The sequence below is a fragment of the Symphalangus syndactylus genome, chromosome 13 (genome assembly GCF_028878055.3).
Source record: "Symphalangus syndactylus isolate Jambi chromosome 13, NHGRI_mSymSyn1-v2.1_pri, whole genome shotgun sequence".
NCBI lineage: Eukaryota > Metazoa > Chordata > Mammalia > Primates > Hylobatidae > Symphalangus > Symphalangus syndactylus.
The window spans coordinates 99,607,898-99,622,500 of NC_072435.2; the positions used below are offsets into that span (position 1 = coordinate 99,607,898).

At 37.4% G+C, this 14,603-nt stretch overlaps 1 protein-coding gene across 3 annotated transcripts in view; it reads left to right on the forward strand.

Moving 5' to 3' along the window:
* Positions 1–14,603, forward strand: part of HCFC2 (host cell factor C2) — a 39,151-nt gene that overhangs the window by 5,276 nt on the left and 19,272 nt on the right. For all 3 annotated transcript variants that reach the window (XR_008650035.2, XM_055236788.2, XM_055236789.2), the window contains exons 4-7: positions 9,580–9,788; positions 10,881–10,965; positions 12,634–12,740; positions 12,847–13,035. Coding sequence is in view for 2 of the 3 variants with exons in the window: in XM_055236788.2 (XP_055092763.1) it covers positions 9,580–9,788; positions 10,881–10,965; positions 12,634–12,740; positions 12,847–13,035 (590 nt within the window). In the remaining variant the exon portion in view is untranslated. The remainder of the gene's footprint in view (positions 1–9,579; positions 9,789–10,880; positions 10,966–12,633; positions 12,741–12,846; positions 13,036–14,603) is intronic.

The window sequence follows — 14,603 nt, forward strand, 5'->3', positions numbered from 1 at the left end:
TGCATTAGGTATTTGTCCTAATGCTCTCCCTCCCCTTGCCCTGCAACCCCCGATATGCCCTGGTGTGTGATGTTCCCTTCCTTTTGTCCATGTTTTCTCATTGTTCAGCTCCCTCTTATGAGTGAGAACATGCAGTGTTTGGCTTTCTGTTTCTGTGTTAGTTTAGTTTGCTGAGAATGATGGTTTCCAGCTTCATCCATGTCCCTGCAAAGGACATGAACTCTTTTTTTTGAGACAGAGTCCCGCTCTGTCTCCCAGGCTGGAGTGCAGTAGCGCAATCTCGGCTCACTGCAAGCTCCGCCTCCCGGGTTCACACCATTCTCCTGCCTCAGCCACCCGAGTAGCTGGGAATACAGGCGCCCACCACCACGCCCTGCTAATTTTTTGTATTTTTAATAGAGACTAACATGGGGTTTCACCGCGTTAGCCAGGATGGTCTTGATCTCCTGACCTCGTGATCTGCCCGCCTCGGCCCCCCAAAGTGCTGAGATTACAGGCTTGAGCCACTGCACCCGGCCGAACTCATTGTTCTTTATGGCTGCAATATTTTTTTCTTTTTAAGCCCGAATAATATTCACATAGTGTTTTGATCACATTATCATTCTAGCACTCAAGCTTTGGAGATTTAGAGTCCAAAGGGCTGTTTTCTGATTCAGGGCTTATCATGTGTGTCCTTTAGAGCAAATAATCTAAGCCTGTTTCCTTCACTGTGAAATGGGAGTGATTAAATACCTGTTTTACAGTGTCATTGTGATAGTGAAATAAGATCATTGGTATAATTTTCAAAGCACTTTCAGGTTGCCATAGCATATAATACGGTAGAGTTATCAACCATTATAATGTCTTTTTACCTGCATTAGATTGATGGTAGGATCTTAACTTTTTTTCCAAACTTTTTTAAAATATAGAAGTACTAAAATATCATGGAAAATTTGGAAACTACAGAAAAGGAAAAAATTTATCCCACTACAGTAATCCAGATACTTTTACTTTTTTTTTTTTTTTTTTTTTTTGAGACAGAGTCTCGCTCTGTCGCCCAGGCCGGAGTACAATGGCATGATCTCAGCTCACTGCAAGCTCTGCCTCTCAGGTTCACGCCATTCTCCTGCCTCAGCCTCCTGAGTAGCTGGGACTACAAGGCGTCTGCCACCACGCCTGGCTAATTTTTTTGTGTTTTTTAGTAGAGATGGGGTTTCACCATGTTAACCAAGATGGTCTTGATCTCCTGACTTCATAATCCACCTGCCTCAGCCTACCAAAGTGCTGGGATTACAGGCGTGAGCCACCATGCCCGGCCAATACTTTTACTTTTAACACATGTCTTTTTAAAAAATTTTTCCATTAAACAGGTTTTTAAAATAACACTGGTAAAAGGTCAAGAAATCAGAAAGTGTACAGTGTTCTTTCAACAGCACTATCCCCCAACATAGGCAAATACACATAATTCAATTTGATGTACATCTTTTGGAACCTTTTTCATGTAACAATTTTCATGTACCCTTTTTCATGTATTAGCTTTTGTTAGGTTATTGTTTGTAATGGGGCAGGCTTCTCAAGGGTATTCTACTTCAGAGGGCCAGTAAGTGCATACAATTACATACAATGCTTTTTAAAGCCTGTGTTCAAAGCACACATTCATTTCTGGTCACGTTCCATTGGTCAAACCAGCCATATGGCCAAGACCAGAGTCAGTGGTCTAAGGATATATACTGTGCCTACCGGGAAAGAAGAGTTGGGAACACATTAATACGATCCTCCACACAGACCTATCTATTTTCTTTTCTTTTCTTTTCTTTTTTTTTTGAAAAAGGGTCTCACTCTGTTACCCAGGCTGGAGTGCAATGGCACAATGTCAGCTCACTGGAGCCTCCACCTCCCAGGCACAAGTGATCCTCCCACCTCAACCTGTTTAACTTCTTAAGAAATTCTACCAAATTGTTTTCCAAACTGACTACACTATTTTACATTCCCACCAGCAATATATAAGGGTTTTACTTTCTTCACCTTGGCTAATACGCATTATTGTCTGTCTTTTTTATTGTCGCCATCCTAGTGGGAGTAAAGTAGTATCTCATTGTGGTTTTAATTTGCATTTCTCTAATGACTAATAGTGTTGGACATCTTTTCATGTGCTTTTTAGCCATTCATATATCTTTGGTGAAATTTCTATTCAAATATTGTGTCCGTTTTGAAATTGTTAGTTTTCTTATTATTGAGTTGTAACAATTCTTTATATATTCTGGATATAAGTTTTATGTTTTATTTTATTTTTTTAATCAGAAATGTGATTTGGCCAGGCATAGTGGCTCACGCCCGCAATCCCAGTACTTTGGGAGGCTGAGGCCAGCGGATCACTTGACCCAGAAGTTTGAGACCAGCCTGGGCAACATGGCAAGACCCTGTCTCTGCAAAACATTAGAAAATTAGCCGGGTGTAGTGGTATGTGCCTGTGGTCCCATCTACATGGGAGGCCAGAGCAAGAGGATTGCTTGAGCACAGGAGGCCAGGACTACAGTGAGCCATGTTTACATCAGTGCATTCCAGCCAGGGCAACAGAACAAGACTCTGTCTCAAAAAAAAAAAAAAAAAAAAGTAAAATTTGTGCAAAAAGGCTTACTGGGATTTTGATAGGGATTTCATTGATTATATATCAGTTTGAGGAGAATCACCATCTTAATAATATTGGGTCTGCCAATTCATGAACATGGGATGTTTCTCCATTTATTTAAATCTTTTAAATTTTCTCTCAGCAATATTTTGTAGTTTTCAATGTATGTGTTGCTCTTTCTAATTTTGATAAATATATTCCTAAGTTTTTTATTCTTTTTAACGATATTATGAATCGATTTGGTTTCTATTTTTTTTTTTTTTTTTTTTGAGATGGAGTCTCGCTCTGTCACCCAGGCTGGAGTGCAGCGGCGCGATCTCAGCTCACTGCAAGCTCCGCCTCCCAGGTTCACCCCATTCTCCTGCCTCAGCCTCCCGAGTAGCTGGGACTATAGGCGCCCGCCACCATGCCCAGCTAATTTTTTTTGTATTTTTAGTAGAGACTGGGTTTCACCATGTTAGCCAGGATGGTCTCGATCTCCTGACCTCACGATCTGCCCACCTCAGCCTCCCAAAGTGCTGGGATTACAGGCGTGAGCCACCGCACCCGGCCGATTTGGTTTCTTAATTTCATTTCTGGATTGTTCATTGCTAGTATATAGAAACACAATTGGTTTTGTTGTTTATCTTGTATCCTGTGACCTTGCTGAATTCATTTATTATTTCTAATATTTAAATAGATTTCAATGTTTTTATTATCGTTGATTCTTAGGAGTTCTTTACATATATATATTTTTTATATGTTCCAAATATGTTTTCTAAGTCTTCTCTTTGCCTTTTTTTTTTTTTTTTTTTTTGAGACGAAGTCTAGCTGTGTCACCCAGGCTGGAGTGCAGTGGCGTGATCTCGGCTCACTGCAGCCTCTGCCTCATGGGTTCAAGCGATTCTCCTGCCTCAGCCTCCCGAGTAGCTGGGATTGCAGGCTCCCACCACCATGCCCAGCTAATTTTTGTATTTTTAGTAGAGGCAGGGTTTCACTTTGTTGACCAGGCTGGTCTCGAACTCCTGACCTCATGATCCGCCTGCCTCGGCCTCCCAAAGTGCTGGGATTACAAGCATGAGCCACCATGCCCAGCCCGCTTTGCCTTTTTTAAAAAGGGTTTTCTCTTTAGTTTCATCATGCTTGACAATATTTTCTTCTATGGCTTTCTGGTTTTGAATCTTGCTTTGAAAGACTCTCCTTCAGGAAAATTATAAAAATAAATTTTCTACATTTTCTTCTAGTTAATTCACAGTTTTGTTTCTGTTTAGAATATTAATACATTTGTGATATGCTTTTGTGACTAGTGTGAGGCTTTTTACTTCTTTTCCTAATTGATTTTCAATTTTCCCAACACCATTTATTAAAAAAGCCATTTTTTCTATTGATTTGAAATTCCATCTCTGTCATATCTTAGTTCTTGTATAAATGTGTCTTTCTAGGCTTTCTAGACCAGGAGTTGCAAACTATATCCTGTGGGCCAAATGTGGCCTGCTGTCTTTTTTTTAATTAATAAAGTTTTATTGGAACACAGCCATCCCCATTCATTTTGTATTGCTGTTGGCAGCTTTCATGTTGAAACAGCACAGTTGAGTAGTTGCAATAGATTTTATGGCTTATGAAGCCTAAAATATTTACTATCGGACCCTTTACAGGAAACATTTGTTGATTCCTGCTCTAGACTCTATTCTGTTTCATTAATATATTTACCTTTCTATCATTAATTGTGGCATTTGCTATAGGTTGTTGGTATGTGATTTTAATAACATTAAAAACATTTTCTTTTCTTTTCTTTTTGAGACAGAGCCTCACTCTGTCACCTGGGGCTGGAGTACAGTGGCATGATCACAGCTCTGCACCCTCGACCTCCTGGGCTCAGACAGTCCCCCTGCCTCAACCTCTTGAGTAGCTAGCTGGGACCACAGGTGCATGCCCTCACGCCCAGCTAATTTTAAAACTTTTTTTTCTTTTTCTTTTTCATAGAGACAAGGTCTTTCCATGTTGCCCAGGCTGGTCTTGAACTCTTGGGCTCAAGTGATCCTCCCTCCTTGGCCTCCCAAAGTGTTGGGATTACAGGCGTGAGCTGCCATGCCTGGCCAAAATGTTCTTAAATTTCCAGCTTACTAGTTTTATTTTTCTCTCTTTTTAACAAGAAATGTATATTTTATATATTTCTCTCTTTTTAATAAGAAATGTATATAATGTATAGTTTAAATTCATTTTGGGGCTTACTGTGTCTCTCCTTTAATCCATGAATTTTGTGAATTATTTTAATCGAGGTTCTGAAATATGAGCCACCTTTTTATTCCTAGTTAAATCTCATTTTATTGTGTTACAGAATTCTTTGCTGAATCACGTTTCTAACATTTATTTATAATACCTATATTTATTAGTGATTTTGCCTGTATTGTCTTTATTTGGGGGAGTAAGGTGCTATTGTAATCTGATTTGAGTATCAGGATTATGTTATCCTTGAAAACATAATCAGGGTTATGTTCTGAGGTCATGGAAAGCCTTCCATCTTTTATTATATTTAAATAACTTAATTCCTTGAATATTTAGTAGAAATTTTCCATATTTACCTGGGATTGGTATATGATCTTTGATTGCCTTTTCAATTTCTTCTGTAAGTATTGCTCTATTTAGGTTTTCAACCTTTTGTAATTTTTTGGTAATTTTTTTTGAGAAGTTACCCATTTATCTGGATTTTTAAATTTATTTCTAAAAGTTATAAGACAGCCAGGTGTGATGGTACACACCTATAGTCCCAGCTGCTTGGGCGTCTGAGGCAGGAGGATCATCTGAACCCAGGAATTTAAATCTAGCCTGGGCAATATAATGAGCCCCTGTCTGTAAAAATAAAAAAAAAATTATTTATTTAAAAATGTTTTAGTTATAAAGACAATTCTCTCTATCTTTAAAATCTCTGTATCTGTTTTTATATCTCTTTTCTTATCCCTAAATGTTAGTTTTGTCTAATCAGACTTGCTAGTGATTTGTTATTTTATTTATTTCAAAGAGCCGTTTTTTGGTTTTATTGACTGTTTTTCTTTTTAGTTTATTTTCTTTAACTCTTTAACTCTATTCCATTTCTTTCAACTTTTGTTCCTAACCTTTTTTTTTTAGAGACAGGATCTCATTCTGTCACCCAGGCTAGAGGGTGGTGACACAATCATAGCTTACTGCAGCCTTGAACTCTTTGGTTCAAGCTATACTCCCACCTCAGCCTTCTGAGTAGCTAGGACTAAGGCACATGCAGCCATGCCTGTCTAAATTTTTAAGTTTTTTGTTGAGACAGGATCTTGCCATGTTGTCCAGGCTGGTCTTGAACTCCTGGCCTCAAGCAGTCCTCCTACCTCAGTCTCCCAAGGTGCTGGGATTACCCGCTTGAGCCATCACGCCCAGCGTCTTTTAAACTTCTAGTAGTTTGAATGCTTTTTCTAACTTCTAATAATTTGAATGCTCATTAGTTCATTTTTTTTCAGTGTTATTTTCCTGTGATTATATCTTTGGCCGTATCCCATAGGGTTTGATACATACTGCTTTTATTGTCATTGATTTCTATTTTCTCTCTAAAAGTAGTTTGCTACAATTTTTTAAAGATCTCTAAGTGGAAAGTTTTGTTATTATTGCCAATATCTAGTTTTATTATATTGTGGTCAGGAAATGTGGTCTATAAAGATGTGCTTGTGCCTATTTCACAATCAATTTTTGTGATTCCAGAGGTGCTCATTAAGACCATGAGTTCTTCACTGTGTACAAGGTTCTTTATCTATTAAATCAATGCTTTATGTATTTATTATTATTGATTTTAGAGATGTGTTCTTGCTATGTTGCTCAGGCTGGATAACTCCCAGGCTCAAGCAATCTTCCCACCTCAGCCTCCTGAGTAGCTGGGAGTACAGGCATGTGCCATTGCACCTGGCTTTCTTAAATGAATGTTCGAAACTTTTTTATTTTGTGAGTCTAGGTCTTATCAACTTTTGAGTGACATGCTCAAGTCTCCCACTGTGATTGTGGATCTGTGTTTTGTTTCTTGTATACCTAATTTTCAACTTGTGTACATCGTTTTGTTTTAGATTTATCTTTTGTAAATTGGGCTAGTAGCCAATATGAACTGGATAGCATACTGGCTGATGTCCATTCTCAACAGTTTAAGCCTATGCCACATTAGTTTTAGATAGTTTTAATATTATCCTTGATTTTCATAGCTTATACTTAGATTTGGGGTTCTTGTATTTTGTTTCCCCTGCATTCCTGCCCCCACCACCAACCCTGACCAGATTTTGTCTTATAATAGGGCAGTTTTATTCTGCCCTTGTATTTTGTATTTTGTTTCCCCTGCGTTCCTGCCCCCACCACTAACCCTGATCAGATTTTGTCTTATAATAGGGCAGTTTTATTCTGCCCTTGTATTTTGTGTTTTCCATCCACTCTCCTTTGTTACCTTTCCTCCCTTTTCTTGCCTATGCCAGATTTTTTTAAGTTGTGATGAGGGAAAACATTTGCATATGTATATGTATATGTGTGTTCGTGTACGTGCATGTTTATACATCTGTGTCGGTGTGTGTGTGTGTATATATATATATGTTTATATAATTTTTATTTCCTGTTCTGTGAACTGTCAGTTTATATCTTTTTATCTGTGTCTATTGTGTGAGTAGTCATTATCTGGATTTTTAGGAAAATTTGACCTTTTTTTCTGCAACGTGTACTAAACTTTTTAAGTTTGTCTTTTTTTCTTTTGACATTGTTTATGGTGGGGTTTTTTTGTTTTTTTTGTTTTTTGTTTTTTGTTCTTGTTTTTTTTTTTTTGAGACGGAGTCTCGCTCTGTCACCCAGGCTGGACTACAGCCATGTGATCTCGGCTCACTGCAACCTCCACCTCCCAGGTTCAAGTGATTCTCTTGCCTCAGACTCCCAGGTAGCTGAGATTACAGGCACCTACCACCACGCCCAGCTAATTTTTTGTATTTTTAGTAGAGACGGGGTTTCACCATGTTGGCCAGGCTGGTCTTGAACTCCTGACAGGTGATCTGCCCGACTCGGCCTCCCAAACTGCTGAGATTGGGCATGAGCTGCCGCGCCTGGCCCCTGGCCTGTTTTTTTTTTTTTTTAAACTATCTTATTAACTGCTTTGTATATACTATACTTTGCTTTTTTTTCCCATTTCTTTACTTTTTCCCTATTTATTATTTTTCTTTGTTTCCCTCTAGTGATTTGAGAATTATATGTGCTAATTTTGTGCATACCTTAGTTGCTTGGAAATTAGCACACATTTACAATGAAAATATCCTGTCATCCTTGGGAATAAATTACTGTCTTTTTTTTTAACATTCTTTTGCCTACCTCCTTTTTCTGTATGTTCCGTATATTTTTTAATCTTATTCCAGGTTATGTTAAATATTAAAAATTAACTTTGTAGTAAGTTTTTCTTAGTGGTTATTTAGCTCTCATAACCACAGATTTGAACATCAGTTTAGATGTAACCATAAATTACTACCATTTCTCTTATTCAAAGTATTATTTCTTTATTATTTATTTATGTATTTATTTTTGTTTTGAGATAGAGTCTCGCTCTGTCTCCCAGGCTGGAGTGCAGTGGCACGATCTCAGCTCACTGCAAGCTCTGCCTCCCGGGTTCATGCCATTCTCCCACCTCAGCCTCCCGAGTAGCTGGGACTACAGGTGCCCACCACCACACCTGGCTAATTTTTTGTATTTTTGTTAGTAGAGACAGGCTTTCACCGTGTTAGCTAGGATGGTCTCAATCTCCTGACTTCATGTCCCACCCACCTCAGCCTCCCAAAATGCTGGGATTACAGGCGTGAGTCACCGCGCCAGGCTTATTCAAAGTATTCTTAGATTTATTTTTCTTTTTCCTGGATAACATCCTGGAATTATTTTCCCCAAAACAATTATGTAGCTAAACTTTGAAGTTTTATATGTCCTGAAATGTTATAAATTTTGCCCTTACACTTGAATAATAATTTTGTAGGAAATAGATTTCTACAAAAGTCATTTTGCTCAAAACTTCAAAACATCCATGAAATTTAGTGCCAGTTTCTAAAGTTAAAAAGCTATGTAGGACATTGCTATGATATTATAGTGAAAATTTAAAAAGTTACAAAGCAGCATTTTTAGTATGCCTCATTTATCCATATGTGTTTATCCATAGACAGAGGTGTCTTAAGGGATATTTACCAAAATATTTTCAATAGTGATTGTTCTGGTTATCTAGTGCCATACAGTAAACTGCCCCAAAATTTAATGATGCAGAATAATAACCATTTGATTATGTTCATGGATTCTGTGGATCAGGAATTCAAATAGGCCACAGGAGGGATGGCTGGGCCCTCAGCTGAGAAGGCTTGAAGGGGTGACTTCTATGTCTGATGCCTCAACTGCGATGGCTGATGGACAGACTCAGCTGGTTCTGTCACCCTACAAACCTGCATATGGCCACCCAGATGGTAGTTTTATGGGAGTTGAACTTCTTACATGGTGGTTCAGGATTCCAAGAGTGAGTGTTCTAGTTAAGCCGTTTAGGCCTTCTGTGACCCAGCCTCAGAAGTCACATAGTGTGCTTTCACCATACCCTATTAATCAAAGCAGTCACAAACCAGCCCAGAATCAAGGGAAGGGAACATAGACCCAACTTCCTGATGGGAAGATTGTCAGAGGATTTGTAGCTATGTTTTAACACCAACAGTTGGCAAGTTGTCACTGATAAGAGTGTTGGCTAAATGATGACAGGAATTATTTTTAATCTCTTCTGCTCACTACTGAGCCCCAGGAGAGTGCCTGGTACATAGTAGTGTTTGATAAGTATGTATTGTACGAATGAGGTTTGGGGTTTCTGCTCTCCTAATGCCTTTCTGTACTATATGAACTTTTCACAGTAAGCACATTTTATCTTTATAAATAGAAATAAAATGCAAATAAAGGGTATATATTATCTGAATGTTTTAATTTTTTCTATGATATCCTAGATATTTAAATGATTTTTATGAGTTGGAGCTACAGCATGGCTCTGGTGTTGTGGGTTGGAGCATTCCAGTGACTAAAGGGGTTATGCCTTCTCCAAGAGAATCCCACACAGCTGTTATATATTGCAAAAAAGATTCTGGAAGTCCTAAAATGTATGTTTTTGGTGGAATGTGTGGTGCTCGCCTTGATGACCTATGGCAGCTTGACTTAGGTAAGTTTAACTTGCTTCAGGCTCAGGAATAGGGCAAATTAAAAAATGCTTTGAAAAATATTATTGATTGCAGTATTTATTGAGTTGTACTTAGATTTGTAACCAGCACTTGTAGCACCATTGACGGCTTATGTGTGATATGAATGATTGCTGATAAATCAGATTGAAAAAATGAATGTTTGGTTTATGATAGTAACTCTCTTGTGCGTTCTGTAAATAGGGTTACCGTATGTCCTGGTTTACCTGGGATGATTCTGGCTTATGCTTATTGTCTTGTGTAATTATCAATAGTACAATACTCCTTTTCACTCTGAAAAATGTCCTGTTGGGGATGATAACTTTATATGGTTACCCTATCTACAAGAAATGTAGCATTAACAATGTTACTCGTGGTCAGTAAAAAACCCTTAGGTAGTTCTCTCTAAAGGGATCCTAGGAATGAATGATTGAAGGGTAGTGTGCCTCTCACCTTTGACTATCTTCTGTCCAGTGTACTTATTTAAAATGGTAAAATCTCTAATATTGTTCTTAATTCACAATTGGTGGCACCCTAAGCACACTTATTTATTGCAAATACAATCATCCCTTGGTATCTGTGGAGGATTTATTCAGGACCTCCCCTGATACCAAAATCCATGGATGCTCAAGTCCCTGATATAAAATGGTGTAGTATTTGCATATTCTCTCATATACTTTAAATCATCTCCATTTGAGATTACTTGTAACACCTAATACAATGTAAATACTACATAAATGGTTGTTATACCATATTGTTTAGGGAATAATGACAAAAAGAAAACATGTTCAGTGCAGCCGAAGTTTTTTTGTGAATATTTTCAATCTGTGGTTAGTCGAATCCATGGGTGCAGGACCCATGGATACAGAGGGCTAACTGTACTAACATTGAGTGTAAATAAATTTCTGATTGGCAGTTTATGTAAGCTGGAAATGTTTAAGATAATGTTCAAATAACTGTTTTAAAATACTTTGTTTCATTTTGGTAAGTCCTTGTTTTATTTTTTAAAATTATGCAAGTTGAGGTAATTTACTGTTGTTAGATCAAGTTGCTAATATAATTATTTTTACTTTTAGAAACTATGTCATGGTCAAAACCAGAAACTAAAGGGACAGTGCCACTTCCACGAAGCCTTCATACAGCCAGTGTTATAGGAAACAAGTATGGTGGTTTTTTGTATTTTGCTTCTGTTTTTTTTTAAAAAAACAACTTAAGAAGCACACAAAGAAAGTAATGCTAGTAGTTTCTTGGAAATAGATTATGAAACTTAACAAAGTTTGATTGTGCTTACTGAAGCTAAAATAATTTGTCTGTAGAAGCTAAAATACTTAATGTGCCATTTTCTTATGCTCTCTCTTTTACTTCTTTGCATTCCTTATAATTCCTTGCCCAGAGTAGGCTTTATGTAAGTGTTAACCTGGGTGTTGCCAAACTAATCACCTAACTCATTGTTTCCTTTTTCATATTTGTGGTAGTGCTTCATTTGTACTGAGGTACATGCTCTTAATGATTATGCTTTAGATGGCAATATAGAGTTGATGATTAGAATACAAACTCTGTAACCAGATGGCCTAAATTCAAGACTCAGCTTTGGCACTTGTCCTGTATTGCCTGGGGCAAGAAAATTTAATCTGTTTGTACCTCACTTTCCTTAAGTATACAATGTGGATTAAAGTAAAACTTACTTGACAAGGCTGTAATGAAGACTAAATGGATTAATACATATGAAATGCTTAGAACAGTTTCTGGTATGAAGTGAGCCCTCCATAAATGTTGACTGTTACTACCATCAACAAATTTCCTTATTCGTGCAACATTGTGCCACAATTAGGAGTACTGTTTAATTAGAATTTAATGAAATATTTACTATTGCAGTAATATTAAACATTAAATGTAATCGTTTAGGAAATGACTATTGTAATTTAGAACCTAGTTTTGTTTTTTTTTTTTAAATAAACTCAAAACCAAACAGGATGGTCTTTACATTTAAACAAAATCTTATACATTTTTTTAACTGAAGAGCCATTTTATAAAATGAAATTTTCCATTGAAACCCCAACATATAAAATGGATTTTAAAAAACAGAGCTCTGGCCAGGCATGGTGGCTCATGCCTATAATCCCAGCACTTTGGGAGGCCAAGGTGGAAGGATGGCCTAAGCCCAGGAGGTTGAGTTTGTAGTAGACCGTTATCATGCCACTGTACTCTAGCCTGGGCAACAGAACAAGATCCTGTCTCAAAAAAAAAAAAAAAAAATCTCTGGTTGGCATAAAAAAAAATAGATCTGGTTGACATCAGGTCACATGGGCCCTGATTTCTGCCTAATGAGCCTTTCTCTTCCAGCAGCCATCAGGCTTGTCTTAAGAACTCCTGGGGGCCCTAAAGGAACACAGTTTAAAGTTTTTTGTTTAAGTGGTATCAGTGACCAAAGTTACATGAAATTTAATCCTCTTCAGTTACTATATGCATACAATTTTAAATTTGACTTTGGATGTCATAGATCAATTGAGTATCTCTCTGACTGAGGTACCCTTAGTATATTATAGGCAATATTGATTTTTAAATATATTATAATTGAAATATTCTTCACTTTAAGTAACTTGCCAGAGAGAAATAATTGTGATTCTGTATTGCTTCATAAAATTTTAAACTCTTGAAAAAAGACCACTTTATTCATCTTCTTATTCCCATTACCTTGGCAATGGTAAGTGAGTGAATAGTTCTGAAGCTCTGAGTCAACTGATAGGAAATTTTTCTATTCTTAGCACTTCAAATCCAAGAAGTAAAATGAAATAAGCTACTTTATGTTTTTGTTTTGTTGTTGCACAGGATGTACATTTTTGGTGGATGGGTCCCACATAAGGGGGAAAATACTGAGACTTCACCTCATGATTGTGAATGGAGATGTACCAGTTCATTTTCTTACCTAAATCTGGGTAAGTCTTTTAAAAGTTACTCATTGAATTAATCTTTATTAATAAGATAATTTTTGTAATTTTGTTAAGAACAAAAGATTAGTCATGGATATTTCTATCTTTTCAGATACAACAGAGTGGACCACCCTAGTATCAGATTCTCAGGAAGATAAAAAAAATTCAAGACCAAGACCAAGAGCTGGCCACTGCGCTGTTGCAATTGGCACTCGATTGTATTTTTGGAGTGGAAGAGATGGCTACAAAAAAGCACTGAATAGTCAAGTTTGCTGCAAGGATCTTTGGTATCTTGATACTGGTAGGTAAGAATATTTAACAAATAAACTTTTTCCTTTAGGTAAGCACTCTAATGTCTGCCTTTTGAGACTTACTGTAAATGCTACTACCTCTGTTTCCCATTATTAAGTATGAATGGAAGAAACAATATGTGTAGTTATTCTCCACTCCTGAGAAGTATATAATTATCCTCTCCTTGAGTGTAGGCTGGATTTAAAGACTCCTTTGCAAAGAATAGAATATGGAAAGGGAAAATAGTAGCTTTACATAAACCTGGCAAGCAGGAGAAACCTGGCAAGCACTACCTTAATCAAGTGATCAAGGTTAATATCACTAGTGATAAGTTAGTATCATTTACTCCCTAATATCATGTGATAAGTGAAAGTACCTCGGTGGTATTCCCAAATCCATAACCTCAGTCTAACTATGAGAAAATATCAACAAGCCCAAATTGAGGGACATTCTAGATCTTCTACAAAGAATATGTGAGCAGTACTATTCAGAAGTTTCAAAGTGAAAGAAAACAAGGAAAGACTAAGAAATAATAATAAAGTGGAGGAGGCGAAGGAGATATTACAACTGAATGTGATGTTGTGTTCCGGATTGGATCCTGGAACAAAAACAGACATTAATTGAAAAACTGGTGAAATCTGAGTTGTCTATAGTTGAGTTAATAGTATTACACCAATAATTTCTTAGTTTTAACAAATGTGGTTATATTAGGGGAAGCTGGAGAAAAGGTAATATTAGGGAAGCTGGAGAAAAAAGCTGGGGTCAGGGGATTATGGCAATGCTGTACTATCTTTGCAACTTTTCTGTGAATCTGAAATTATTTTAAAATAAAAGATTTTTAAAAAATATATTAGAGGCTGGGTGCAGTGGCTCACACCTGTAATCCTAGCACTTTGGGAAGCTGAGGCAGGAGGATTGCTTGGGGCCATAAGTTCAAGACAAGCCTGGGCAACATAGTGAGACCCTCATCTCTACCAGACAAAAAATTAGCCAGGTACAGTGTCTCACACCTATAGTCCCAGCTTCTCGGGAGGCTGAGGCAAGAGGATCATTTGAGCCCAGGAGTCTGAGTCTACCTACAGTGAGCTCTGATTGCTCCACTGCACTCCAGCCTGGGTATCAGAGCAAGATCCCGTCTCTAAAGGCGAAAAAATTATTAAAGCACCAAAATTTTTAAAAATGTGTACCTCACATCGATTTTTAATAAATACTGATTGACAGCTGCATAGCAGGAATTGTTCTAAATGCTGAGAATATAGCAGCGAACAAGACTGATAGTGCCCCTGCTCTTACAAAGAACTTACATTCTGAGGGCGTACAACAGCAAGGAGATAATAAGCAATAGTGAAACGGGTTAACAAAATAAGTTCAGTTTCTGTTAATCATGTGAATACATAAGATAGCGGTGTTAGGTATTGGGCATGAGAGTGGTGGCTGCTTCAGGGTGGGTAGTCAAAAAAGGCTTCTGTGATGAGATGACATGGGATGTGATTCGAATGGTGAGAAGGAGCTACCCACATAAAAAGGCCAGAGAAACCACTGCAGGAAGAGGAAACAGCACATACAAGCAGTGTGAGA